The 25726-nt window shown below is 47.4% G+C and overlaps 2 protein-coding genes across 9 annotated transcripts; both read right to left on the bottom strand.

Moving 5' to 3' along the window:
- Positions 1 to 166: 166 nt before the first annotated feature.
- GZF1 (GDNF inducible zinc finger protein 1) lies at positions 167 to 11882 on the bottom strand. Its single transcript, XM_051614267.1, has 6 exons — positions 11696 to 11882; positions 7559 to 8925; positions 5798 to 5892; positions 4694 to 4861; positions 3461 to 3618; positions 167 to 3000 (listed from the first exon to the last, which is right to left on the bottom strand). The coding sequence occupies exons 2-6, from the start codon at positions 8902 to 8904 to the stop codon at positions 2644 to 2646; spliced, it is 2124 nt and encodes a 707-aa protein (XP_051470227.1). The 5' UTR covers positions 8905 to 8925; positions 11696 to 11882; the 3' UTR covers positions 167 to 2643.
- A 266-nt stretch (positions 11883 to 12148) lies between these two features.
- On the bottom strand, positions 12149 to 25243 carry LOC127382521 (GDNF-inducible zinc finger protein 1-like). Of its 8 annotated transcripts, none has more exons than XM_051614260.1 (8): positions 25124 to 25168; positions 24570 to 24798; positions 18544 to 19851; positions 16526 to 17455; positions 14382 to 14476; positions 13980 to 14147; positions 13317 to 13474; positions 12149 to 12504 (listed from the first exon to the last, which is right to left on the bottom strand). In XM_051614260.1, exons 3-8 carry the CDS (start codon positions 19848 to 19850, stop codon positions 12328 to 12330), a joined length of 2835 nt encoding a protein of 944 aa, XP_051470220.1. In that variant the 5' UTR covers position 19851; positions 24570 to 24798; positions 25124 to 25168; the 3' UTR covers positions 12149 to 12327. The 8 variants fall into 8 exon arrangements, with proteins under 8 accessions (XP_051470220.1, XP_051470222.1, XP_051470223.1 ...); XM_051614262.1 differs by lacking the exon at positions 25124 to 25168 and adding an exon at positions 20899 to 24478 and having other exon boundaries at positions 24570 to 25045; XM_051614263.1 differs by lacking the exon at positions 25124 to 25168 and adding an exon at positions 20899 to 21014 and having other exon boundaries at positions 24570 to 25045.
- Between the last annotated feature and the right edge of the window lie 483 nt (positions 25244 to 25726).

The following is a 25726-nucleotide window of genomic DNA, read 5'->3' as shown; positions in this document are numbered from 1 at the left end:
AAATGCAGAAGACTGAAGCTGGAGCCTAATGGAAATCTGTGGAGTGTGACAGTGGAAGTCAGAGTACACAGTGAGCTGTTAAGGCACAGCTTCAGCCCTGCCAAAGGTCTGAATTATGTCAGGTGTATAGAAACATCAGATCATCAAGTCACTGGAAAGGTCAGTCTTTAGATTTCAGTGTTTTAATAAGAACGGTTCATAATGAGTAACTCACTTCCATACATTGGCAGAGTACAAAAGCTTCCCTGGCTACGGGTACTAATGCTCAAGAGTTTAAATATATCTACAAACTCTTTACAGTGGTCATGGGGAATACTGAGCTTTGACAGAACAGTGCACTTGAATAAATATTTCAAATATAACCTCTTGGAAATTTTATCTTTAAAAAAATTCCCTTTCTATAAGATTAAGTTCTTGATTCCATGGTAAGATGTCAGGCATCCCTTTAAGGTTCAAAAATAGCTCTGTGCCAGAGCGTGGAGATCTTTATTGCTTTGCCAACCCCCAAGTCTTAGAACAGGCCCTGACAAGACATGATTGTGCTTACCTTTACCCCAGTGCAAGCTGTCAGAAACCTTTTATTGCAGCTTCAGCTGAGAAAGTTTCTGTGGGGATACTGCATTAATAGTAAAATACAGAGAAACAGAAAAGCAAAACAGGAAAAGTAATTAGAAAAGCTCCAGCTTCTTACAGGGTGCCACTGGGAACCTGGTCCTGAGTGTGAAGCATTAACCATCCCAGCAAGTTGCTGCTGATTCACAGCTGCTCCCAGGAGCAAGAGTCATCCCAGTTAGATATATCTTTTGTCAGTGCCAATTATTTCAAAGGCTCCTTTCCTGCACCATGAAAATACCTCAAATCCTCCTGAAGTTCTCCAGTGAGGGAAACTCATGTAACTTTCTCCTTCGAGCTCAGCTTCTGTGTTAGCAAAAGGAAATGCAGAAAATGCTGACCCAGGACAGAGACACACTTAGGTTTCCCTGTGCAACAGCCTTCCCAGCTACTGGCTATGCCTGGGGAGAAAAAGGCATGTACTCCCTGGGGAGGAGAAGGAGACATTCAAGAAAGATCTTTCCTGGTAAGAAAGGCCCAAATGGAAGCATGATTCTCTGGGTGACTGGGGCTGGGATCCAAACCCTGTGGGTGCTGGAGCAGGCAGTGTGAAGTGGCAGGTTTGGAGCGTGGGCTGAGAGAAATACTTGGGACCCTTCACCCCTTTGCTCACTTTGTCACACTTCCCTCTTGAAAACACACCAAAAAAGGCACATTGCCAGGGTGACTACTGAAATGTAGCAGCAGATGCTAATGTGGAGAAACCTTTGAACTTTAAGTTTATTCATGGCTGATGTGATGAATAAACCCCAGCTCAGTGGGGACAGTCACAGAGACACCAGCCTAAAGCTGCCACTCAGCTGCCAGCACAGCCTTCTACACAAAGGACTCACAATCCAGGACATAACCACCTAAATCCCTTCAACAGTCCAGTACTTTTATAATTTATTTGCATCTTTTTATGTCAATTAGTCATACATACCCTGCCTGCCTCCTGTTTATAACTGAATTTACCTCTGGAGACTCCAGCGCTGGTGGAATTAGCTGTTAACAACTCAACAGCAAAACAGTAATTAAATTTTCCCACTGGAGTAAAAAAGTAGGTCTGCAGTTCAGAGCCAGGTTATGGTGGAGAAAAGAGCATCACTGAGCTACCAGAACCATCAGAAAAGGCCCTGGATCCAAGCTAACAGGAAAAAGCCAATAAACTGTCTCTCTCTACCAGCTGTTACAGCTCAAGTACTACTTTTCATAGACATTTGTACAGGAGATGATTTGGTCTCTTTATCACCCAGTTACATGTAAGCTGGAGCAGCCAGAATCACAGAACCACAGAATGGCTTGGGTTGGAAGGGACCGTATCGATCACCTAGATTCAACCCCCCATAACAGGTAGAGACACCTCCCACTATCTGAATCCAAGTGTCATCTGAACCTGGTTCCACAGAAATGGAAAAGTGTGAGACAGTCCTGGGCTCCCATTTGCCCATTCTACAACTACAGAATCAAAACTCCAGGTCTTGCTGAAGCTTGCTCCCACCCACATTCCCAAGGAGTGAGCTGGGTCACTGCTTGGATCTTTGGCAAAAGCAGAGCTACCCCAATGCTTCCTGAAAAGCAATTCAGTAAAACTGATTTTATGGATTAACTCCAGCTAAGAAAAACACAATTAATTTCACTAAAGCTACAAGGCTGAGGAACACAACATTTCTCCTGATTGTACGGGTCTCATTGAATCAACTGGAAATCAAACTCCCACCTTCTGTACAACCCACTGGGATGTAGGGACTTGCTTTCATTGCAGACCAGCTAGAATGAACATCCTGGTACTTGTCAGCTTCCTGGGACTTCTGCCTCCTCTGCCACCTCCCCAGTGTTCTGTTAATCTGCCCTACCTGCAGAGATGCAGCTGTACACATTGCAGGTGGGTAACGGAGTTTTGGAGGATGTTGTAGAAATCCAGTGCATGTCTTTCACATCTAGCCCTGCTTCCCTGTTACAACAGCTTCCCCTAGTTCCCTCAGGAGGTCATTGGCAAAGTCAAGGGATTATACAAAGGGCGCAGCTCCAATGGGATTTGTAAATCCCACATTATTCCATATTCACCAGAGTGTGGAGCTGTGGCTGAAGAGAGTCTGTCTGTGTCTGCAGCACTGTCAGCTCACTAAGCGTGGTGGCCATCAGGGCTTCCTGGGGGCCTGGAGTCCCGTCAGACTTACAGTCCGTGCCGGCAGCAGAGCTCGTGTCGTGCAGCGCGGTCACGCTCCCGGGGACAGCTGCCAAGCTCTGGTAGTGGCCGTTCTCTGAAAAGGACAGCAGCTTCTCTGGGATTTTAGGTGACACGTCATATTCTTCATCAGGAAGCTCCGTTTTGTGACCTTCATCGTTCTTAGATGCTCCTTCCACAATTACAAGGAAGGATTTCCAGGGTGTGTTTTTATCATGTATCTGAAAAAAAACCAAACAACCACCAAAAACCAGGTTGAACACACATAACTGACCAGGAGGCAAAACCTAGGACCTGGCTTCTAACTGATACTGGTAGGAAAAGTTTCTCTCTTTGTCCCACAGAACTGGGTCAATACACATCCAGACACTGTGTCCCTTCCTGTGTTCATAAAGCATCTAACTGCTCTGGCAGAGCCTGGCCCAGAAAGTGAGGCACATGCCCCCAGGTCACAGAACAAATCTGTGATGAACAGTCCCCAGGCATGACCTACACGGGCAATGCCACAACAGATTAACAGCGGCTTCACTGCAGGCTCAGTGCTACAAAGCCACCCTTAGAGAGAGGATGATGTGCCAAACCCAGCAAAAACTGGACAGAAAGTCCCCTCCGGGCCTGGCAAAGCTGACCGTAGGTGGGCAGGGAGGAAGGCTGGGAGGCAGCAGGGTGACAGGCTCCTACCGAGGTGTGCCGGCGGAGGGTGGACTTGTCGGTGAAGGTGCGTCCGCAGGCGTTGCACATGAAGGGCTTCTCCCCGGTGTGGATGCGGTGGTGCCGCTGCAGCGCGTTCAGCTGCGTGAACTGCTTCCCACACTGGTCGCAGCAGTAGGGACGCTCCCCTGGAAGCAGACAGCAGCCTTAGCACAGGGGTGCTGCCACTGGGGAGCCTGAAGGAACCCCTGTGCTTCATGGAACAATAGGGCAGGCAAAAGCACCTTCAGGAAAGAACCCAAGGGGCTTCCAGAGTTCTCACAGTTGTGTCAATTTTGTCACATTTGAATTTTACAGATACAGAGCCTGCATAAATCTGTGCAACCACTTCAAGTCTCCCCGTTTTTTACAGGCATATTCCTCTAGCAACGAAAGTCCTCTCCCAGAATACAAGTTCTCCTGTTTGCAAGGTACGTTCTGTGTGCATGAACACTGGAGCTGCTCATAACCAGAGGTCACCTCCAGATACACCAGAAACTCTCCCACTTCAGTGACTGTATGAAGCACGTTTTGGGAAGGACCAGGGTTTTTTGTTTAGGGTAGAAAAAGGGATATTAAAAAAACCCCTTCCTAACAGATGCAAGTGATGTCACAGAAAAAGAGATGACACTCCAGAACAGGAAAAAAACTAACATCAGCACTGCCATGGTGATGTCCCCTGCTCCCAGGGTAAGAGAACACAAAATGGAGGGAAAGCTGAGGTTGCAAAGAGTGGAAGTGACTGTTATCTTGTCTTCCCATACAAACACAAAGCCCAGGTGTCACTGACAGCACCATTTGGATGTCAGTGTTATTGTATCTATGGTCACCACTCTCTACTCAAAAACCCAGAGGAGCAGGTGGGGATAAACACACTGAAAACAAAATCCAAGCAGGAGAGAATGCAAACGTGAAAGGTGGGCACGCAGACAAGGACCAGAGCAGTGCTTTGCTCAATTCTGTGGTCACTAATAATCCCAGCAGCATTACTAATATCTGCAGAGCTCTTGGAAATATTTCAGAGAGTTGTTGTAACTCAGAAAGAAGCACAGGGAGTACAAGGAGAAGGGAGGTGGATGAAAGAATGCACTAAATCAAGAATCAAGGTAGGAATTAAATATTGGGAAATCCTAGTTGAGAAATTCCTCCTCTGAATTATGCAACCGTGAGGTTTGAGTCTTTAAATTGTGGTGGTTTATTCCAAACCAAAGGAGCACATCCTACCTGTGTGAACTTTTATGTGCTGGTAGAGCGAGTTCCGCTGGGCAAACGTCCTGAAGCAAACCTCACATTTGAACGGTTTGGATCCAGTATGGATTCTGTTATGGTGTTTCAAGTACTCCTTTGAGGCAAAGCTCTTCCCACATGTTTCACACATAAAAGGCCTTTCCCCTACAGGAACAAAATTTAAACATCATACACAAAACCCAGAACATTTCATTCTAATTTAATGTTTTCTGCCACCCACATTACTTATGAGTTACCAGCAGAAGACAGATGGTCGTAAGACAGGGCAATTAAGAGGTACAAAAGTACCACAGAAAACTCTCAGGTGGTACCAAGGGGCACTCCAAAACATCAATGTATACTACGAAGGATACCCAGGAGAGGGATGTGTCCTTTTAAAAGGTCTTCTCTGCAGACCAGAATAAGCCACGACAGCCATCTTACATTGCTCAGATTAACTGTTCCAGACTTACAGAGAAAACATGTTTCTCTAAAGAATGCAGCTAGACTTTTTCTTGAGAACAGATCTTAGGATACTGAGGACTATCCAAAGCAGCCTCAGTCCACACTTGAAATGTGGGTTCCCAACCAGATGGGAACTCCCTTTCTCTTTAATCAACTCCTTTTACTCTCTCCCCAGTCTGCCTATTTTACACATGTAAAAAAAAACCTATTTAAAAAACTCATTTTCAGAATGAAAATAAGATCTCCTGCCTTCCCAGCAGGCCTCCTCCTGCACATAGCATATTGCAGTCTGTGGCTTCCTCATGAGGGGAAGAGATGGGGCAGGTCCTGATCTCTTCACTCCAGTGACCAATGACAGGACTCGGGGAAAAGACAGGAAGCTGGATCAGGAGAGGTTTAGGTGAGATATCTGGAAAAGGTTTTTCACCCAGAGGGTGGCTGAGCACTGAACAAGCTCCCCAGGAAAGTGGTCACAGCACCAAGCCTGCCTGAGTTCAAGAAGTGTTTAAGTGATGCTCTCAGGCACATGGTGTGACTCTTAGGGTGCCCTACACAGGGACAGGACTCGGACTCAATGATCCTGACGGATCCCTTTCAACTCAGCATATTCTATGATTCTATAAAAGCAAGCCTTACCTGTGTGACACCGTTTGTGATATATAAGCATGTGATTCTGAGTGAACCTGGCACCACATTCATCACAGACAAAAGGTTTTTCTCCAGTATGGATTCTGAAACAAGAAAGCAACGTTAATGCTCCGAGGTACAGCTCTTCCCTCTTGCAGAAAGAGCTGCTCAACTCTTCAAAAGTGACTGCACACCAACACGAGATGTTAGTGCCTTTTAAAAACACCTTCAAGCTGGGCCAAATTCTGCACTGTGCTTTCTGTAGTGCTGCTTTTTGCTTGATCACACAAGCGCTGCACGATCAAGGCCCAGATCTGGACATTTATTTAAGGTAAAAATCAAAATTCTAAAGGTAAAAATTAAGATTAAAAAAACTTCTATCCCGATAGACAGACGTAACTATCTTGGGATCTGAAGTGAAGCTTATCTTTGTATTGCTGACACTACCAGCAAAATATTCCACACAGAACAAGAGCGATGAGCTTCCTGGCAGGCTGCTCTGGCAGGGCCATCGAGTAGGGAGTCACAGGCTACTCTGGAACAAAGTGGCACCGAAGGAATGGAATTAAAGGATGCCACTTCTATACAGTAAATTTTCTTGCTGTCACCCCAAGCCTGCAGTGTGATGTCCTGGGAAGGGCTGCCATGTGCAGGAAGGCCAGCTTCCAGAGTTGTGGCCTAGACCAGTATCCCAGCTTTCTCTAGCTTGAATGTTGAGCCTATGCACATTTCAGTGCTGTTTGAATAGTGCTGCAGGAACACAGGCCAGTTTTCAAGGTGATTTACATCAACAGGAGGAACACAGATGTAAAAATATATACAATAAGATAAGTAATTCTCACCATAGAAGATCATGATACACAAGTGAGGACCGCATTAAGTTTCCAGCATTCAACAAGCTTATTGAATAGTCATGGTGTCACACCATGGAGGGGAAACTTCATTTATGCCAAAAAAACAGTATTTTAAGCAGCACAAAGCAGTTACTTGTGGTTAGGAAGATGATGAAAGAGAGATGCCCTACAGCTGCATCAGCAATAACCCCTTAACCCCTTAACAGCACTAGCAGAAGTTTGCTTTCTACCACTGGCAGTAAACCCACTGACTTCCCTCAGGGCAGTGACACAACACAGTGGGTCATGAACCCCCTTGCAGAAAATGCCACCCAGGAATACAGTGACAATCCCATTTTGGGGCTGAGTAGCAGTACTTTGGGATAGCTCTCCTATAACTCCCTCTTCATGCTTACTTCCTGGCTAGACCCTGAACCTCTACCTCTGAGTCTCACTGCACTACAACTGATTGAATCAGCCCTGCATGTTCTTCAATTTAACAGGCAGCCAAACCTTTTAAGGATATTGTCAGACTTATTGCATAACATCATTCTATTGCCTAGAAGGAGGCACTGAATTAGCTGAAGTAATTATAGCCCTAATCCAACAAATAATTCAGCACAGGCATTGCCTTTTTGCATGTGAAATGTCCCACTGACTCTTAACAGGTCTGCCCCAGGGGAAAAGTGAAGTGTGTTCTTCAGCAGCAGCAGCAGCAGGCCTCAGCCCCTGCACCACTGCTTTGGCTTAAAGAAAATTACAGCAACTCCCTTAACCTGAAAAGCAGTGGTTGGGGGGGAAGCTATGAAAAAAGGAAATACAGATTTCCAGTCAGCCACGTTTTACATCCCCACTTCACTTGAAGGCTCAAGGTGTGTTCCAGGGGATCCTGCTTCTCCCCCCAGAATCTAACAAGGCCAGTGAAGTCTGTTCATACCTCATGTGTGTTTTAAGTGCAGAAGGCTGAGAAAATTTAGCCTCACACTCTGTGCACCCATAAGGCTTGTCGCCTGTATGCGTCCTTTCATGGAGCCTCAAGGCAGTTTTGGAGCTCAACCCCTTTCCACACTGCTGGCACTGATGACGCTCCCCACCACCCTCATGAACCTGGAGAATGTGCCTCTTGACGTCCTTCTTCCTCTTGAACTTCTTACCGCAGAGCTCACAAGGGAAGTGGCGCTCGCTGCTGTGGACGTGGCGCTGGTGGCTTTTGAGGTTGCAGCGGTTGGCAAAGGTCTGGCTGCAGGTGTCACACCGGTACACGATCTCGGCAGCGATGCCGTGGCTGTGCTTGATGTGCTTCAGGAAACTCTTCTCGTACAGGAATTCCTTCTCGCACGTGCTGCACTTGAAGTTACTGCCCCGTTTCCTTTTATCCTCTTCGGATTTCTTCAGGCTTTCTTCTGATTCAAGGTTGCTGTCGCATTCCTCGCTTTCGGGTTTGACGTTGCTCTCCACCTGCTCCTCCTCCCTCTCCACATCACATGTATCCTGGTTCTGAGGGTACGTGTCGTCTTCAGCAGCGACCTCTGGATTCTTCTGCTGCTCTCTCAGCCGCCTCGTGTATTTCTTCTTTGGGATTTCCACAAACACTTTCCTCCCAGCCAGTCTCCCACTTGCCCGCCTGATTTTGGCAAAAGGAGGCTTCAGCATTTCCTTCTTTTTGTCCATTTTCTCTTTTGATTTGGCAGCTGGCATCTCAGGAGAGACCCCGTTGCTGGGCCTGCCTGCCGGGGAGCTGGGAAGATCCAGAGGACACCCTGCCTGGTCAGCCTCTGCTGCAGCAGCTGCTTTGGACTCCAGCAAAACGCCTGTCTGGACAGCGCCCTCTTCCTCGGAGTTCTGTGATTCTGAGAAGTTTTGCAGCTCCAACAGCACCGATTCAAGCATCTGCTTCTTTAATTGGAAGCAGGTTTCTGAAAGGTCCAAGCACTTCAGCTTTTCAGCTATTTCCAGCATACGCTGCACCCTGTCTTCTTCCACTTCTACCTTAGCAGTGTAGACAAACTCAAGAAACGAAGCGAAATCAGCAACCTGGACCTCGTTCAGGAACACATTGGTCCTTGGGCCATCCATGCCTTTCTCATTAAGGAACACCTCCTTGAAAAACTTGCTTGTGGCTGCCAACACAGCCTTATGAGCAGCGAACTCTGCCCTGACCCCTTGGTATTCCACGCTGACAGTCACGTCGCAGAGGTGGCCCAGGAGACGCAGCTGATGCATTTCATTCAGCAGGTTGATGGGAGAGGACTTGGATTCCAGTAGAACTGCATTACTTTCCATCTTTCTTCTCCCTGCAAGAAGCTGTCAACAACACTGCATGTTAGCTATTTGCACGGAAGCTAAGAAAACTCAAAGATTTCAGCAGCCAAAAGCCACGTCCAGACTTTAAAGAGTGCTTCACTTCAGATTTAAGCACTTAAGGTGCTTGAACTTCAGTGACCAGACTTTCAAAGGAGCATTGTGAAAAGCCTGGCTAGAAATGCAGATTTCAAGAAGTGCCACCCTCAGCGGCCAGATCTAAAAACCTGCTGCCAGTCACACAGAGATTTCTCTGAAATTAATTGGAGTTCAAATCTCAGCCGTAATTTTGCCTGAAACACTAGAGACCATGAGAACCTGTAACAGGGACAAAGCAAACAGAGGTAGATCAAAAGAAATGTTCTCATGACGGCATGTGGAATTAAGAAATTACTTTCCCTCCTAATCAGGCAGTAAGAGAAGGCTAAGATTAAGTGAAAGTTAACTGCAATCCTAAATAAACAGTTCCTTAAACAGGCTTTTGAGATAAGACTTTTAAAAATGACTCAGAAAAAATTGCTAATGCTTGACCAACCAAAGCATAGGAGACATAGGAATAACAATATTCAAGCTGTAAACCTGAGAAATAGTAAAACTTCCTAAAAGTGTTTTCTTTTTTAAAATATTCATAATTCAAAACAGCCTTCCAGGCTCTACATTTTGCACGTCCATTTGCGGCCCTACAAAGGCTTCACGATTTCTGCTACCATGTAGGTGATGTCATACGTCCTAGTCACATTTCAAGCTCCTCCAAAGCCCTTGAAGAACTGAGGTCTTCTTCTAAAAAGATGTTTGATCACAGAACAAACACTATTTCTCTGAACTTTGGAGATACACTGAGCAAGGCCCCCCCCTGCAATCTATTAATTTTTACTGTGTTCCTAACCACTATGTAAAAAACTGTAAAATTAGTGTTACAAAATACATGGATTCATGGAAATTATTGGTAGCCACATAAAACTAATACTTTGTGGACTCGATACAACACCAGGTACAAAGCCTCAGGAAGTCTCTGTCCTAAGGGGTTCACAAATAAGGCAGACAAGACCTGAGGGGAGTAGAAAGGTTTCCCCAACTTCATGCAAGTGGGGGAACAGGTAACACAATACACAACGAGCATCCATACTCCTACCTTAGCTTCTACAGATAATCCCCAGAACCAAACCCTTCCTGTTTCCTAACCCTTGCATCTTCAGCTCTACCTTCAATATTCAGATTTAAATAGTCCTATTAATATTATTCTAAGAAATACCCAAAAAACATTGTTACCACGTTATGCTTGCTACACCTAAACCAAAGACCCAGGAAGGGGACAAAGACTTGCTGGTGGCAGCTCAGAGCTCCAGCAGCACCTCAAAACACTGTCCACTTTTACACACCAACCCCAGTGCTGCTCTGTACTTTTGATGGGAATTTTCTATGAACAGGAAAACACGACTTGACTCCTGACTGAAAAGCTGACTCTCATAAATAAGCATAAGGTGACATTTAAACTTTGCTTTACTTCCTCCATAGTCACTCTGTGACTTTTTCCCTCCGGGTTTTATGACACACTGGCACTCCACGTCTTTGAGGGGGATGCAAAAACGTACTTTTCTTTCTTGATACAATTATTTTTTCACTGCTTATCGGGTTATTTCCCAACCATCCATCTCTTTTTCTGTTCGAGCACACAGCAAAAGCTGTGGTCACATGCAGAACACAGCGATCCCCAACAGGAAACACGAACTCCAACCACAAACTTCTCCCACTGGGGTGACGCAGCCCATAAGGAGCAGCTCGTTTCAGGATCTGACCACAGACACGTGTGCTAACAGCCCAGCTCTGCCAATTCCTTTTTTCTTAAGGCTGCAGAACAGAAACCTCCTGTTCTTCCCACGGTAGCGTTTGCAGAATCAAAAGCTGCTGTGAAAACACATCCCTCGCCTTCCGCTGGTTTGGAATTTGTTCAGAGAAGCAATGATCCAACACGTACAGTGAGACAGGCCGAACCACGAAGGCGTTTTTGTTGCCATTCCTGTGGCAAGTCTACTGAGCTCTGGGCTGGCACATCATCTTCAACAGAAGTGTGACAGATTCATCTTAAAACAGACAAGGCCTGAAGCTGCAAACCGAGCCTGCTCCCTAGGACTAGCCTGTGGAACTAAGACTCAAACAAAAGCAACCACTGCATGCAATCAGCCATCACACACCATAACGTGTGGCCCCTTCCAGAAGCAAAATCAGCTGAAAAGAGACACAAGGAGCCAGCTTGATTTAGCAGGCTGAACCCACAAGATGTCTGCTCTTCTGCACCAATAACTCCACGTCGACTACAAAGAGACATCACTGCCATGCACCAACCTGCTGCACGGCAGGATTGTTCCAGCTACCAAAGCTACAGGGATGGCACCACACCTGGCACAGCCCGCAGGGCTGAAGCAGGGGTTCAACCTATGAAGTAAAGGACAGCAACAACCAATCCCCAGTTTTAGGCGACAGGCTAGAGCACCCTACAAGGAGTCAGCAGATGCGTGCTGACCCCAGACCACGAGATTCCTGTAAGGAAGGAGGACGGGACATAGGTTCCGCGCAGCCCAAGTGACAGGGCCAGTTGCCCTCCTCCCCAGCAGGCCTCTTGCGCGGCCTCCCCTGCCCGAAGCAGAAGGGACGGGTGCCAGGCCGCACCCCCCCTCTCCCCAGCCACAAGAACGGGCAGCAGCCCCCGAAGGGCAACACGGAGGGCAAGCCCAGCTGGCTGTCCGCACCTAGGAGGGGCGATAAAGGTACTGACCTCCCTGCTGAGGGGAAATTCCCGCCCCTTCCCCTCCAGAAAGGGCCGAGGATCCCACGGGAAGGCGGGGAGCACGAAGGGCCGCGGCGCCAGGGGGCGAGGCCCAGAGCGGCCAGCCGGCTGGGAGGAGACGGCCAGCAGCCGGTGCCCAGGGCGGGCGGGCAGGCAGGGAGGCAGGCAGGCGGGCAGCCCCCCGCACCCTCGCCGCGCAGCCCCGCACCCCGCCCCGCCCCGCACAGCCTGCGGGCGGCGCCCGGATGCGACGCGGCCGCAGCCCCGCCCCGGCAGCGGCCCGAACGCGCAGGCGCGGCGGCGGCGCGCCGGAAGTGGCGTCAGGCGGCGCGCCGAGCGTTGCCAGGCAACGCGGCCTAGCCACCACGTAGCTAGCCGTGCCCGCCTTCCGATCCAGGCCGAGTCCGGTTTCCCGCGGTCAAATCGATGCAATTAAATCAGTGACGGGGTGGATGATCGCATCTTTATTTAGAAAGCCGCAGTGCTGCACAGCGGCAGCACCGCCCGTGTCCGTACACACACACCTGCACGGTTTTCTGGCGGTACATGACGTCATAAGTATAACAGGAGCGATCGGTGTCTTCCGCGTTACTAACGCCAGGTGGCAGACGTTCGACTTTTTAAAGAATGATGCTTTCGGGTTTATAAAGTTTACCTTCGTCAACTGACCAAATTTCCGGCACGGAATCTTCACCCTCACAGGCTTCCAAGAGTGTCTCTATTTTGGACCAATTGTGGTCTTTTTTGGTTGTAAGATCTATTAAGAAGCTTCTCCAGTGAGCGTTCCGATCATGAATCTAACAAAAAAAAAAAAAAAGGGGAGGGGGTGGGGTGGAACAACAATTATATCTGAGGTTTTTCTCAGACATTAACAACTTCATTAACTGAAGATTTAACCCAGTGCAAAGCTGAATAGTATCAGGGTTAGCTCTGTGATACTGTGCTCAAACACTAAGGCTGAGCCCTGGAACACAAGAACAAGCCTGGTTTACCAGTTCTGCTTTGATTTTCTGGCTCTGCTGTCATGGAACACTTCCAAAAGAAGCCAGAATTATAACATACAGGCAAACATTAACCTAAACATTTGTAATTGAAAAAAAAAAACGTTCTGTCTCAGCAGCAGTTAGCTCAAGGACCCGAAGGTCCCTGAAGCAGCTAAGCTCAGCAATCTGTTTTCCAGCAGATCACAATGCTGGGAGCGTCTAAAATCAGATTCATCTGCAACAGGAAGACATTCTAAACCATCACGTTAAGGTCTCTGGGGCCTAAAAGACTGTGGAGCCTGCAGCGTACACAATGGGATACCACGCCTTTTTCAAGAAAATTATTCCATCACTAATAAGCATTTTAAATAACCACTAAACTGAGATTTTGAAGACAACAGAACAACTAGTTGGGAGATGACTGGCTGAACAGCCACTAGTGGGAGCTGCTGTGCTGCTGGAGGAAAGCCCTGCACGCTCCAGAAACGTGTTTTTAAAAGCTGTGTATAGATGGAAGACCAATCCCTCAACCCTCGTGTTCATCACCGTGAAGCCTCGTTGAGGCAAGAAACTTCTCTCGGTAGTTAAGGATCCCCGCAGACGAAGGCAGAGGAGGGGCAGCGTACCGACACGTGTCTGCGCAGGGTGGACATGTCGGTGAAGGTCCTCTCGCAAGCTCTGCACTTGTAGGGCTTCTCCCCGGTGTGGATGCGCTGGTGGCGGCGGAGCGCGCCCTGCTGGGTGAAAGTCTTCCCACACTGCTCGCAGAAATACGGCCGCCTCTCTGGAAAACAAGACAAAACCGGGAAGCAGAGTTAGGAGGCAGGTGCTTTTTGGCCTTGATTTCAGAAGACAAACGGCTTGAAGAATTTTTAAACGCTCAGCATTGATAACATGGTGTATGAAGCAGAGGTGCTCTTGAGGCCTTGGTTTTTAGGGCGATGGGATAAATGTTTCTTGCCATGTTTCTTGGAAAAGCCAGAGAACAGCTCCCTGATCTCGGAAGGGGAAGAGCAGGAACCACAGCTGCTCTCTGCTCCAGTGTCCTTCATCAGCATAAAACAGGCCTCCAGCTTCCGGGCAAGCACCAGCTGATATGGTACATGATGATATCGTGCCCTGTTTAACAAGCCAGGATGAGCAAGAACCTACTTCCCCTCATGACCCAATTCAAGGAACTTATGGAAGTGGTTCTGGAATAAAACATCACCACCCCAACCGGAAAGTCCTTCAGACTCAAGCTTCCAGCGCTGTTTCTTTTCCCAGCCTGGATGAGTTTGCCGTGTTACCTGCATGGACGTTGCTGTGCTGGGCTAGTGAGGCTCTCAGGCCAAATGTCTTCCCACACACCTGGCACTTGAAGGGCTTGGCGCCCATGTGGCACCGCTTGTGGCATTTTAAGTACTCGTTGGTGGCTAAATGTTTTCCACATACATCGCATTTAAAAAGGCGCTCTCCTGAGGAAAGAGAAAAAGAAACTCTTGAGTTCTTCCATAGCAGAATTTTGTGCCTCAAAGTTGGTTTTCCAAGGTCTTTCTATTCCTAGTAGCTCTTTTACTGGGACTTCAAGTCTCTTCTGCCAGTTAGGAAAAAAAAAAGGGGCAGGGGGTGCACCTTCTTCAAGGCCCAACCAGTAATTCCCAGGAGTAAAAAGGGAGGCGACAGGAGGAACAGAAGTATTGAACACCTACCTGTGTGGGTCCTTTTGTGGCCAGTGAGTTTGCCTTTATCAGCAAAACAAGCCCCGCAGTCCTCACAAATATATGGCTTTTCCCCTGTGTGGGACCTAAACGGAGCCAAGCGGAAATCATTAATAAATTAGCTCTTGCAGTGCATTCTCAAAGTACTGTGTTTGAAATGACGTTCTACGTGCTACAGGCAGCATACTTAGAATCCTAGAACCATTCCGGCTGGAAAAGACCCTTGGGATCACCAAGTCCAACCATCGTCCCTACTCTACAAAGCTCTCCCCTAAACCATATCCACCACCACCACATCCAAACGACCCTTAAACACATGCAGGGATGGTGACTCCACCACCCCCCTGGGCAGCCTGTTCCACTGTCTGACCATTTTCTGTGAATAAATGTTTCCTAATGTCCAGTCTAAACCTCCCCTGTTGCAGCTTGAAGCCATTCCCTCTTGTTCTGTCACTGATTACCTGTGAAAAGAGACAAGCACCAACCTCTCTACAATGACCTTTCAGGTAGTTGTAGAGACTGATGAGGTCTTCCCTCAGCCTCCTCTTCCTCAAACTAAACATTCCCAGCTCCTTCAAGCATTCTTCATCAGATTTATTCTCTAGGCCCTTCACCAGTTTCATTGCCCTCCTCTGTACTCACTCCAGCACCTCAGTATCTCTCTTGAACTGAGGTGCCCAAAACTGGATGCAATACTCCAAGGTGTGGCCTCATACTTCATACTTAAGTGGGAAGAAGTACACTCTGCTCACTCAGGAAATGGAGCATTTGCCAGTACTGGTGCTACACTAAGGTGCTAAAATTCCCATTTAAGGTTTAGCTTTTCCTTACTCTCAGGCCCCACAAAACCCACCTTTCTTTCCCAAGCTCCAGCTCATAGCATAAGCACTGGAAGGGAGAAAGCAGGGAAGACAACAAGCTGCTGCTGTGCTAGAGACTGAAAGTACATCCAGATTGTCCCCAGCAGATTTCTTGGGACACTGAGGGTCACATTCTTGGCTGCTGCAGTCCCCCTGTCTCATGTCCTCTGGCCCCCAAGCTTTAACTGTCAGTATATTCCCATTTTTAAGACAAAAGGCACTAAGGAAAGCTGGGCAAGTAGCATTTCGGAATGCATGCTGGATGTCTGAATTGAAACTTGTTCAAATCAGAGGAATTCTGGGCCTAACGTTTGGTCTTAACACCATGCTGACTTCCCCTATTCCAACCCAAATAGTAGGATGTGCAAAAACTTGTGTAACTTTGAGGTGTCATGCAAAATGCTGCAAATATGAGGCAGCCAAGTTACCCAACACAAACCTCATGAATCACTGTTTTGTTGCAGGCACACCGCATTTTACATGCAGAGCAGCTCTGCTGCCTTTCAGCTGAGGTTATCTTAACAAGTCAGATGTTTTGCTGGTCCTGGATCAGTATGTCTCAGAATTTTTTAAGTCCTTGTAAGGGCACTTGGGAAGCAGAAGAAAGCTACTCTCCCAATTGTATGACTCAACAGTCTCTAGTAATGGGATTTCTCTCACCTGGTTTAGCCCTCCAACAGTTAATCTCCTCTCATAAGCTATCTGCTAGGCCCCCTGTTTTGGAGAAAGATGGGAAATTCCATGGGATGATTCAACCTCTCCTGGGAGAGGACACTTTTAACATGGACGCCAGCCACGAACAATTCATCCAGCCTGGCCCCAGTGACTACAGAGGCAGCCCAGATGAGAAATCCAGCTCTTCTGTTGCACACAAGAAATGAAATCCCACACTGAGTGACTTGCTCAAAGTGACAAAGAGTGAGCAGAGTTCAGGTCTCTGAGGTCTGTGACTAACTTCTCAGCCTGTGCTACCTCTCATGGGTCAAGACTACCATCTTATTTTGAAGACTATCTCAAATGACTCTCTCTTGCTTACAAGTTTGGCTAGGGCATCTCTTTCAAAATCCCTACCCAAAGTGAAGCAATGACTAGTTGCAGACAAAGCCTTTACGTAGGAAAATTAATCACAGATCCTACAGAACAAATTATATCCCAGCGTCCCTGTTAGAAGGCCATGCAAGGAGAATGAGTCAGACCAGGGAAGTCAGAAGAGGTCAGAGAAGTATGCTGAGCATGCAGGGAGCAGTAAGGGGAGCAGCAGTACTGCAGGCTGACCTGGTATGGATCTTCAGCTGTGATGGCTGAGCAAATTTGGAATGACAAATACCACATTCGTAAGGTTTTTCTCCTGTATGCGTCCGCATGTGGAACACCAACGCTGTCCGGGAGCTAAGGATCTTCCCGCAGACAGAGCAGAGAGGCCGTTTGACTCTGCCTTCGTGCTTCCGCACGTAATGTGTCCTCACATCCCTCTTTCTTTTAAAAGTGGCGTTGCAGAGAGTGCACGCAAACTGCCTCTCTTCAGTGTGGACACAGGCTCGGTGCTCCTTCCAGCTGTTGTAGCTAGCAAACGACTTGCTGCAGATGTCACACTGATAGACCTTGCCAGGCAAGCACTGGTGGACATCCCTGCAGTGATCCACATACTTTTTCCGGGAAACAAACTGCTCGTTACACTTATCGCATCTTATTAAATAGGCAGATTTCTTATTCACCCCACTTTTATTTACCTTCTTAATTTTAAACTCTTCATCTGATTCATGTTCTTCACCATCCTTCTCATTAGAGTACTCATCAACCTCCTCAGTACAGACCTCCACCTTATCCCTACTGTCTTCAACTTCGGAATAACCCATTTCATCATCTACCTCCTCCTCACCCTTCATGCTCATTTCACCTTCATCTTCATTCCCTTCTTCACCCGTTTTTTCACTTCTTGCTTTACCTTCCTCATAATTCTGCTTCCGTTCTTCTTGCCTGTTGCTACAGTCTGTTTGGGGAGAAGCTAAACTCCTGGATCCTTCCTCACAATTCCCAGTCTCCTCGTGCCTCGCACGCTTCCGTCCTTCAGCCTCCGGCGTCCCATCCCACGTCCCTCTGTCAGGGTCTTTGTCACAGCCTGCTGCGTTTGGCCTATGTGCCGGTGGAACCACCATCCAGTAGACAGGCAGGAGTTTCCTCTCTTGCCCAGACTCATGGATTTTTCTGTTAAAACAAACAAACAACAGAGCACAACTTCGATAGCTTTAATTGTTTCAGTTCAGACATGTTTGCCTTGGAGGAAGAGCTGTTTCCTTCTAATTGTTCTTCACACCATTTAAGGAATTAACAGCAGGTTTGGAGAGTGGGGAACAGGGAAATTGCATGTGAAGTTGTACCAGTTAATTCAAGAAAATTAAAAGGTCTCAGTTCATCAAGGATGGTGCCTCTCAGGCACTCATATTCACCATCTGACTGTTAACATAGGACCCACTGCAAATTTTCCTCCAAGGCCACGGTGATCAGGGTATGAAAATACGGGCTTAAAACAAGGGAAATATAGATTAAACACCAATATGGAAAACCAAAGCAGACCCTTGTGTAAGCCACCAGCTGCAGCAGGTAACTCTACACATCACTGCTTGCTGTATGGAACATGCTATGTCACTGCACTTGTGACACATCGGCAAGGTTTTTTTTCTGCTTTACTGAACTACAAATGAATTCTGACATTTTTTAAAATGGAAGAAAACCACCTGCACCACACGGGCAGGGTTCAGAGACACCTGACACATACAGTGGCTTTTGCAGCTCTGGAAATGACCGTGTGGTTTCAACACGTTCTTTTCAGCCAGGCAGTGCTTAATATACCTACCTGGAAGCTCATGCTACCCAGAAAAAGAGCAAGCACGATAACTTAGCCAATGAAAACCATACCAACCAGTACCACGCTGCTCTGATATTTATGAAATAGGCATTTTATTGTGCATTCTGAACAGATGCCCATTATTTTCAGGCTCCTGTTTAAAACTCCAGATCTGGGGCTTCCAAAATCACCTAACAGATCTGGTTGCACAAGTCGCTTTGATTCAATGGGAAACGTTCGCCTAAATTCCAAATCTGGGAGACCTCACTCCAGTCATCCAGGTTGAGAGCTTGATGAGATCAATGGAAAAAATCTGTGCCAATTTGAACACACTTCCAGTCACATCCAAGGAATTCTGTAACTAACGTAGCGAGGGCTTCAGGAATGCTTTTATCCTGGTGCCCAGAGAGAAAACACGTTTTCCTGGGCACAAATGGCCCCCCCCTACCTGAGAATGCTGTACCTGACATGAGTATTGTACGCAGACCTCTGAGCAAAGCTGGCAGAGCAGCACTGGCATTTGTAAGGCTTCTCTCCAGTGTGGGTTTGTACATGGACCTTCAGGCCGCACTTGGAACTGATGAACTTATTGCAGTAGGGACAGGCCTGGGGACCCTGCTTCTTCTTGTGCACCCTGCGGATATGGTTGCTTATGTCCTTCTGGCACTTAAACCTCTTGTCACAGAACATGCAGGAGAATCCCCGCTGGTCAGGATGAGCAGTGAGGCGATGCTGCCGGAGGTGCTGGTGGGTGGAGAAGAGCTGCTCGCAGGCCTTGCAGCTGTGCTCGACAGTCAGGCTCCTGTCGTGCTTCAGCTCCATGTGCGCCCGGTACTGCTTGAGGACACAGAATGACTCGTTGCACTTCTCGCACGCAATCTGTGGCAAGACTTTGGCCACATGCCGCTGGGATTTCCTATGTGCTGTTTTATGGGCAAAGTTGGAAATTAAACGGTTTTCATCTTCCCACTGCTCAGGCAGTGTGTTCGCAATTACCACACAGGCTTCATTTGACTCAGTCTGACTTAGGAGAGGAGGACTGTTATCGTTTTCCACGGCAAGCCTGCTTCCAGGATCTGTCTTGTCACATTGCAGTAGCTTTGCTGTGCTGGGTTTTGGTTGTGGAAAAGCAGTGTCCTCCTGCTCCAGGCTTGCTGATTTGCCTTCGGTGAATTTGTAGCTAGCAAGCAACTTTTTATGTTTTTGCCTCTCCCAAAGTTTCCTCTGCACAGGTACTGCCACAGCTTGGGAAGAGTCACTCAGTTTGCGGTTCTCCTCTTGCTGGATGCGTGTCCACTGTGGCCCGCTGTTTTCACACAGCTGACCTTTCAGATGGAGGCTCAAATCCAACCCCTTCCTGCCCTCAGCTTTCACTTCTTCACAAATGTCCAGCAAATCCTTGCATTCGAGTCTTTCAGCTATTTCTTTCATCCGTTGCAGTTTTTCTGCTTCAATCTCTACTTCTGCTGTGTAAACAAACTCTAGAAATGAGGTGAACTCTTCCTTGTAAATGTCTTGCAGAGTCACTGTGCAATTCTTGGTGTCCAACATCTCGTCGTGCAGGAAAAGCCCCTTAAAATAGTTGCTGGAAGCTGCCAAGACAGCTTTGTGAACCAGAAACTCCTCCCGAATTCCAAGATGTTGTGTGTGTACTGTCACATCACAGAGGTGACCAAACTGGTACAGAGAATGCAGTGCCCTCAGGAGGTTAGGAGCAGCAACCTTGGACTTCATTAGAATTTTCTTTTTCTCCATCCTGCCAGAAAAACAGACAAACATTTCAATTCTTGCTCTCCTTCTATCATCTCTGGCCATGTACATAACATACAGGGGCAAACTACATATCCAAAGATCACATTTTCTGAGGAGGCAACAGTGTTTTATTTGAAAAAATGTTTCCATTTCAACCAACAAAGGGATCCCAAGTTTGTTGACATTTTCAGAAAGAACAATCTCCATTTCCCCCCAGCTCTACAGAGACAGATACGAATTGTGATTACAGTCCATCTGATGCCCAAGAACTCTGTGGCTTTCCTGTCTCAACCCACAGTGCCACCTGCACACCCCTGAAACAAGAGGTCTCCGTTACCGGGGCTCATAAAGCAGAAGGACGCTGTCTACCTCACAGAGGCCTTTAGGTGCTCTCATCTGTGCCTCTAAGCCAATATTCCTGACCTCGTGTTGTTTTTAAACATATGTTATTCAGCACAGGCTTACAACAGTTTTGTAGCCAAAGGAAGAACATTAGGCCAAAATAAACAGAGGAATCAGCCTGTCATTTACTTCAAGGCTCCATTGAAGCTTGGCTTGCTGTGCTTCCCTCTCAGAGTAATAATGGCTGGCAGAAAACGACACCAAACCATACTTTCACTTCTCATCTAAATTCTATTTGACATTATATTAAATACACTCCTGGCAGATATGAACTGTCTGATTAAGAAGACAAATGTGTCTTCAATAGAAAGCACCAGGAAGTCAAACACAATGCATTGCCTAGAGTGAATAGGTTTGAACAGCAAGCTGAAGAGATAACTTTGAGAACGCTCTTCCTATTACAATCTACTGCAGCAAGTGCTGTAGAGGATAATAATCTTCTAACCTACAAGGTCTGAGTCATTCAATGCTTGCGACACCTCAAATACTGTTTTAAAACCTGCATTTAAAGGCTTAAACTTATTTTTCTAATGACCCCATTAAGTGCCACTGAACGTGTGCAGTGACATTTGCAGGAAATGGGCAAGTTTTCTCCTAGAAACTATCAGTGAATTTGAGTTATGCAGAACTGCCAATATTTGTACTTAACTGGGGGGTTGATCCTGTGTGCTGGATGAACTCCACCCCAGTTAACAGGACTGCTTGGGATTTCAGCTTTCTCACCTAGCTGGTGCAGAACCTCCTCACAACTCACAAAGGTGTTTACTCAGAGAAAAGAAAAGAAAACAACAATATCACTACAGTAAAAATACTCAGGGTAAGTAAGTAGCCAGAAGAAAACGACCAACAAAGCATGTGTTGAAACATCCCCAAAAGCTGGAAATTGAAGAGGGGTGGTATACAAAATAGCATAGTCAAAATCCTATCAGAAAAAAAACCAAAACACATCCAGACTCCTATAAACATTCAATAATTATCACAGTCTCTACCTTACAAATCCTGGCCAACAGATATCTTTAAACACAGCCAATCCCATGTCTGCCAGCTATTTCCTACCAGTGCTCACCAGCAATGTGGAGACACACCCCTAACAGCTCTCACAGCACACTTGCAGGCTGTGGGAAGAAGTGCAGATCCAGAAGTTAATACCAAATTCAGTCCACTAATTCACAAAAGCTTCCATCTGTCCCCTGGCTTGCTTTTCTTAATGTTTTCCAGCAGGATATCCTTCTTCATTTCTGCACAGAACTGACCCCACGGCTGCAATGCTCACTGATCAGTAGCACTTCAAGAAATCAATGAGCAGAGCATGTGCTAATTTCCTTCTTCCCCTTTCTAAGATCCCCATCTGTGATAAATTCTTGATACATGCTCCCATGTGAGCTCTAAAATCTGATACTAAGCCAAATGGAGAGGTCCATTCCGACATCAGCTCTTTCATTTAGCTGGTTCTAGATTAAATCAGCCCAGAAATGGTTCACTGAAATGTGTTTCCAATGAAAAATGACACAAATTAACCAATTCTCACTTTTTTTTTTTCCTTCGGTTAGCATTGTTTTGTATTTTTTGTTACCATTTGGAAAGACCATTGACCTTTAGTTCTCTGAAGTGGTGCTGAATATAGTTTGTTTTCATGTTTTACAGTTTCATGATGCTGAGAGTCGAACACAATGTTTCAGGAATATAAAAGAGCATGTAAGGTTTCCCCCCTCCCTCAAAAAAGTTCAGGTGATGGAAGACTTCCAAGTATTTTCCTTTCATTTTGGGGGTAAGGAAGCAGCTTCTTATCCCCAGTAGATACAGAAAGCTATTTTCTCCTTACTCTTTATGCTTCATTAACACTTAATGACACGAGAAGATTCTTGAGGAATTCCCACCCCCAGCAACTGAAAGGAGGATGACAAATGTTGCAGCAAATAATCCAGTTATTGCATCAAACAAGATGTATTTTATTCTAACAGTTTGTTAATGCTAGCTTGAAATAACCAATAATCAAATAGGAAAAGTACTGATAACATTATTAATAGATTTAACTTTATGCCTCTGTTAACGAACACCAGGCACCCTGGTTCATAGGCTGGGTTCACAGCCCACTAGGAGAAAGAGATCACTGTGGATCATCATGAACTCGTTACCACTTACCAAAGGAGCAAGCAAAAGGGAAGCTGGTTAGAGGTTAACAGCCCTAACACACCACATTCTGCTGTACCCTGAAGGTACCTCTGAAAGCACCAAGCTGCTTGTGTCCAAAACGCCGACTTCAACAAGAAGCTTTAAAGGAGAACAGCATTTTTTCCACATACTGCATTTTACATGTTTGTAACTTCTTTGAACTCTGCCTGGTGATCACAGAATCACACTGAATTATTGAAGCTGAAAAATATCCCTGAGGTCACTAAGTCCAACCTCTGACCTACCACCATCACACTGTCTAGACCATGGCACTAAGTGCCACATCCAGTCTTTCCTTAAACACCTCCAAGGATGGTGACTCCACCACTTCCTTGGGAAGTCCATTCCAATGTCTAATCACCCTTTCTGTGAGGAAGTGCTTCCTAATATCCAACCTAAACCTCCCCTGGTGTAGCTTCAGGTCATGCCCTCTTGTCTTGTCAATAGTTGCCCAGGAGAAGAGCCCAGCCCCCACCTGACCACAACCTCTGTTCAGGTAGTTGAAGAGGGTGATAAGGTCCCCCCTGAGTCTCCTCTTCTCCAGGCTAAACCACCCAAGCTCCCTCAGCCTCTCCTCATAAGACTTTCCCTCCAGTCCTTTCACCAGCTTTGCTGCTCTCCTCTGGCCCTGCTCCAGCACCTCAGTGTCTTGAAGTGAGGGGCCAATCTCTACTCCTCCTGGCCACACTATTCCTGATACAAGCCAGGATGCCATTGGCCACCTGGGCACACTGTTGGCTCATGTTTAACCAGCTGTCAACCAGTACTCCCAGGTCCCTCTCTGCTGGGCTGCTCTCCAGCCACTCTTCCCCCAGCCTGTAGAGCTGCCTGGGTTATTGTGGCCAAAGTGCAGGACTCTGCACTTGGTCCTGTTGAACCTCATACCTTTGGCCTCAGCCCATCAACCCAGCCTGTCCAGGTCCCTCTGCAGCATCTTCCTACCCTCCAGCAGATCAACACTCTCCCTCAACTTGGTGTCATCTGCAAATTTACTAAGAGTAGACTCTATGCCTTCATCCAGGTCATCAATAAAGATATCGAATAGGACTGGACCCAGTACTGATCTCTGGTCACTGGATGCCAATTGGATATAGCTCCGTTCACCACCACTCTCTGGATCATCCAACCAGTTTTTAACCCAGCAAAGGATGCACCTGTCCAAGCCATATGCAAGATTTCTTGAAAACATAATTAATCTAACAGAACTACTGCAAAACCCAAAACATTTCAATTCAGTTACAGTTCTTGATAAGGTCGCTGGAATAAGTACAGCTGTTTCAAAAAATAAAGCCTAACAACAACCTTCAGTCTCCAAGAAGGGATTTCTATTTGCTCTCTGCTATAGTGCAATTAAAAAAAAATGATACAATTACACAGTCCATAGCAGCTCTCTAATTCAGAATAATTAATGCAGTAAATGAAGACTCTTGTAGGAAGGATGATAAGGATTTCTAAAACATCACCATTTGTTGGATTCCCACTGTTCACATCTACTTAGTAATTTTTGTGGGCCAGAGTGAAGGGACACACCCAGGTATATAGAGGTAAAAAATAAAAAACCCAACGGATCAAAGAAATTGAATTGTATACCTCTAAAAATCTGTTATTTCACAGAAATATGCCCTGTATTTTGAAAAGTACACATTGTCTTTGGTTGTTTGATTTGGCCCAAGCCTTTTCAATTTTATCTTGTGTTTCTCTTCAGAGAAGTGAGGAGGAAATTCTTCCTTATTTTCCCAGGAAGGGTTCCTTTAAACTTTCAATAGCTGCATGTTCATGTACAACAAAGGGCCCCGCAGTGAGGTAATAAGCTAATATAGTTGAAAAAGAGCATGATGGGGACATACTATGAGCTGGAGTTACTCAATTGGATTAATCATCTGGAAAATTAAGCTTAGCCACAGGATTCCCACATTATGTAGATACATGAAGTTAGGTAAGTCAGGACACGAAGAGAACAGTAACAACCACACCTTTCTGGGCTGCTTGTACGCTGCTGGGTAAGTTGAGGAATTGCCATCCCAATTTAAACTCCACCAGTCTTCTTGGCCAAGTTCCTTGAAGAGTCATTTAAATTATCTTTTTTTTTTTTTTTTTTTTTAAATGGACAGAACTTTGAATTCTGTCTTGTTAAAGAAAACCCATTACCTTCAAGACCAGACTGGAAATGCTCCTCACCCGAGAAAGCCCAGGCTGGCCGTGCTCTCTAGGTGGAACAGCACCGACACGACGCGACCGACTGAACACGACACCGCCTCGTTCCTTCTGACACTGACAAAACCCAATCTCTCTTCTGGTCTGCAGCGCCTGCTCGATGCGGCCCGCGGGTTTCCAGGGGTGCGAACGCCTGCAGCCCGCACCAGGCGCCCCCCGAGCCCTGCGAGGGGACGAAAACACCGACGACGTTTTTCCCCTGCCCTGGACAAAAAAAACCCTGCGTCTCCCCGTGGCCCGGGGACAGGAAACAAAAGAGCGGGAAACGAACCCGAGGAAGGGCTGGAGCTCCGAGCAGCCCGGGCACGGAGCCAGCACCCCTGCCCCGGGGGCAGGTCACCCTCGGGCCGCTCCCAGGCCGGCCCAGGCCCGGCGGGGACGCTCCCGTCGGGCAGGGTGGCGGCAGCAGCAGCAGCCCGTCCCCCTCCCTCCCTCCCGGGGGTGCCGCCCGGCGCCGCTGGCTCCCGCCAGCCCCGGCCCGGCCTTACCCTGCCAGGCGGGGCGGCCGCGCCCGCCTCAGCCGCGCTCCTCCCGCCCCCGGCCGCCGTCCCGGGGCGCAACCACCGCTGCCCCCCCCGCGCTGGGGCGGAATGGTACGGCCTGGCGGGGCCCCGCTTCCCGCAGGCAAGATGGGCGCCCGCCGGCTTCGCCGCGCTAGCCCGCCTGCCTTTTAGCCGCCATCTTGGGTGAGGGAGGCGGCGGGCCGGGCAGGCCGCCATCTTGGGGCGGGCGGGGCAGGGGCTGCTGGGGGAGCCCGCAACATTTCCAAAGAAATTGCAGCCAGGAGGGTGTGTTACCCAGTTACTTGGGGGCCTTGCTCTGTTCATTATCCGCCCTCAAGAAACGGCAGCACCTCCCCTCAGCGTCAGGAATAGCACGGGTGCTAGGCCTGGCTCTTGCCTACCCCTACAGGCCCATCCATGTATTAGTTGGGGGAATCTTGCCTCATGCAGAAGAACATCTCAGATCGCCCCGAGGTGTGTGACGAGGGCCTTTGCTGTGAGAAGGTGTGCCAGTCTCACAGCAGAGCTCACCCTGGCCTAGGATGGTACCGTCTTTCTACGACTGGAGGCCAGTCTGCAGTAAAAGTA

The sequence above is a fragment of the Apus apus genome, chromosome 3 (genome assembly GCF_020740795.1).
Source record: "Apus apus isolate bApuApu2 chromosome 3, bApuApu2.pri.cur, whole genome shotgun sequence".
NCBI classification, from domain to species: domain Eukaryota; kingdom Metazoa; phylum Chordata; class Aves; order Apodiformes; family Apodidae; genus Apus; species Apus apus.
Note: the sequence above shows the minus strand (reverse complement) of the source record. Positions and strands in the feature narration are given on the sequence as shown.